The sequence below is a fragment of the Poecilia latipinna genome, unplaced genomic scaffold, assembly GCF_001443285.1.
Source record: "Poecilia latipinna isolate Pla-1442-1.1 unplaced genomic scaffold, P_latipinna-1.0 Scaffold263, whole genome shotgun sequence".
Lineage (NCBI taxonomy): Eukaryota > Metazoa > Chordata > Actinopteri > Cyprinodontiformes > Poeciliidae > Poecilia > Poecilia latipinna.
In genome coordinates this window covers 223,917-227,159 of record NW_015112879.1, presented here as the reverse complement: position 1 = coordinate 227,159, position 3,243 = coordinate 223,917, and the positions used below count along the sequence as shown (strand labels likewise).

Sequence of the window (3,243 nt, the reverse complement as noted above, 5' to 3'; positions counted from 1 at the left end):
GCAGCTCTACCAACTGCGCCACTGTGCAGCCCTAGACCAAGAAATCATCTCAGGAATATGCTCTTCAGCACAATTAGTTTTCTGTGTTAATTCCTCTCAGACCCAGTAATTGTGTTTTTTTCATATATTTCTTACATTTCCCTACTTTTTTGCAGTTGGTGACATATGCTCCATTCACTCTCTTCCCTTCGCCTGTGCCCAAGTCCGTGTTCCTTCAGGCTCTTTCGGTTCAGACACACTTCAACACGTTGGTGGACAAGATCAGCCAGGATATTGACTTCCTGCAGGAGGCTTTAGCCAGGTAGGATGCAGCAGCACCGTCTGCAATTCATGGAACGGATATGTTTTTGTGTGCAAAGTGATGCTAGGAAACAAGGTTATTATAATTAACTAAAACAAACACAATAACAAAAACTGAAATTGACCTTAACTGAAATAAATAAAAGAAATTAATTAGGAAAGATTACAACTAACTGGAACTAAAATTATAGTATATATTTTTGTGTGTATAAGAATGTATATAATCCCTTCTGATCCCACTAAGGGACAAAGGTGTATAGAAAATGGATGGATGGACGGATGGAAGAATATATATATGTTTTTAATAGCCTTTTGAAATTGATGTTGACTGTGAGAAAACACTAGTCAGTTGACAACAATAATTAAATAGATTTTTTTTTGAAAATAGGATCTTCTGTTTTGTATTCATTACCCAATTGATGTATTCATAATCATAATATAATATTTTGACCTTTTTGAATTTTGCACCTAAAACTTGACCAAAGTATGAAAAAGTAAAACTACTCCAATAACTAATTAAAACTAAACAATATTTAACTAATATTGGCTAATAAATCTAGTAAACCCACTCTGAAAAATTATTTAAACTAACTGAATTAGGAAAACAAAAAAGCACAATGAAGTAAAACTATAATTAAAAATCCAAAGCTATTATAAACCCAGTGTAGTCAGATACAGTCCCTCATATGTTGTTTTTCCTACCTGGTCAGGACTTTAAGAGTTTGTTTTTTGTTTACAGCACAATAGAAGTGGATGATTTCACTGCCAGGTTGTTCAAGATCCACCAGCAGATCCTAAAAGAAGGAAGATCTCAGGTACGGTTACCTTTACATGAGCAGTTCTGGGCAAAAGTCTTTGCAGTGACTGAAATGTTGTTCAGTTTATGCAGTCAGAGTTCACATTGTTTACATAATGTGGTCACAGTGATTGGATGTGTGCTACAAACATTAGCTTAAAATGTTTGTTTTAGATTAGAACTAAAAATCTGTTTTAACACTATTTTGACCTTCAGATAGAACAATCCTCTAACTTTTTTTTAGTTAGTTCTCTGAAAGTAGGAATGACCCAGAAGTTAATATAAAGTACTCTAGTTTGAATTCCAAATGTTATGCAGAAAATTCAATGAGGAAATATTGAATCTACATTTGATTTTCATGTATATTCAAAGAAAGCCATCTGAAAAATTTAAAAACTAAAAAATGTTGAAATGGCAAAACTAGATGTGTGCCATTCTCAAAACTTTTGTTATTTCTATTGAAAACCTATTGAAAACAAAGAGGTGAGCTAAGACGTTCTCTGATGCTTTAATGGGTTTTTTAAAGGTCAGTAAAATTGACTATTTTGAGCTTTACATCATGTTATAATGTCATTCCCTCATCAAAAACATTACTGGAGTGTTGCCTTGATTCTTTCATCGATGGTTGAAAAATTCTTTAATCTCCTATAGCCACAGTTCCAGTTAACACTGAAATGTTGTTAAAGGGTTAATAGAGGAGCCATGTTGTGATAACTTCCTGAAGGCGGAGTTTCAGAAAGAGCAGGAGTTTTTAGAGAGATGGAGGTTCACTTTCAAAGCGTTAAATTACACAGTCTATTTTCAGTCATTTTTAATATATAGCATTTTATAACAACTGAAGGTAACACAGTTACTTGATTGTGCTATAAGATTGCACAATGTGCCTGGAACATGCATAATATTTTACATACTGAAGCTCTGCTCTTTCTGCATTATTTAATTTAAAAGACATGAACCTTTTGCGTTTATGGTATTAATAACTTAAGATTTTTGCTTTGTTTGCACTGAATGTTCATCACTGGACCTCAATTAGTACCTTCATATATATGGGCTTCTTGTTTTTCTTTTTTGCAGTCCATCGTGTTGGGTCTTAATCGTTCTGACTACATGTTGGACCAGAGAGAGGACCAAACGTCTTCTCTGAAGCAGATAGAGATCAATACTATTGCTGCCAGCTTTGGTGGCCTCTCCTCACAAACACCAGAGGTACACAAGTAAGTTGTTCAGCAAAAGATTGCACAGATTTGTATTTTTACAGAACAAAGATGGAAATAATACATTTTCATCCATACTGTAGCCGGGCAGAGCTGCTGGAGTAGAGGAGAAAGCAATGTCTCAACCAAAAAAATAATATGTGAACAGATGTCTACAAAAGAAACAAATCAAAACTAAAGTAACAAAATGAAACCTGTTTTAAAGTGACTGGTGTGAAACAAAAATTTTGATTTTTGTTGAAAGAAATTTCCTGCTTGAATGTATTAATCCATTGTTTAATCAAGACAAAAAAATAACAGTTTAAAAATGAAAAAGAGGACAAAACTTCAAAACTTGTGTAAAGACTACAGAAGGTTCCCTCCCTCCGGCTCCACAGGCACATCCTGAAGGTGGCTGGGAGGCTGGAGGAGAGTCAACGAATCCTGGACAACAACCCTGCAGCTGGTCTGGCCAGAGGACTGGCCAAAGCCTGGGAGCTGTATGGATCAGATAGGTAACCCACACAGATATCAGAATAAGACAACTTTAAGGCTGACTGTTTGCATCCTGTGGTTAAAGCGGATCAAACCCCAGAGTGGACAGTATAATACAATATAACACACAAACACTTTCGGCTAAATACTCCATGTTAACAAACAGTTTCAACTGTTTATGTTGTTATCTTTCTAGTCAGAGAACTTTATTTTTTATGATGGAAGCTGACGGTGTTGCCATGAGTGTTTTTTTGTTGTTGTTGTTTCAGGGCGGTGGTCATGTTTTTGGTGGAGGAAGTCCAGAGGAACATCTTTGATCACCGATACATTGAAGGCGAACTCTGGAAGAGGTAAGAGTCAGGTCATTCATCCTAGAAGGCGGAGCAACGTCCACTCAAGTGTTTTGAACAACATGACCTTTGGAGATTAAAGGATTTCTCAAACCTGCATGAAAGAATC

At 35.7% G+C, this 3,243-nt stretch overlaps 1 protein-coding gene across 3 annotated transcripts in view; it reads left to right on the top strand.

The window, feature by feature from the left end:
• The window catches only part of gss (glutathione synthetase), a 25,775-nt gene that overhangs the window by 6,190 nt on the left and 16,342 nt on the right, over positions 1–3,243 (top strand). For all 3 annotated transcript variants that reach the window (XM_015033295.1, XM_015033294.1, XM_015033296.1), the window contains exons 3-7: positions 156–301; positions 1,040–1,115; positions 2,171–2,310; positions 2,688–2,804; positions 3,054–3,134. In XM_015033295.1, coding sequence (XP_014888781.1) covers positions 156–301; positions 1,040–1,115; positions 2,171–2,310; positions 2,688–2,804; positions 3,054–3,134 — 560 coding nt within the window. The remainder of the gene's footprint in view (positions 1–155; positions 302–1,039; positions 1,116–2,170; positions 2,311–2,687; positions 2,805–3,053; positions 3,135–3,243) is intronic.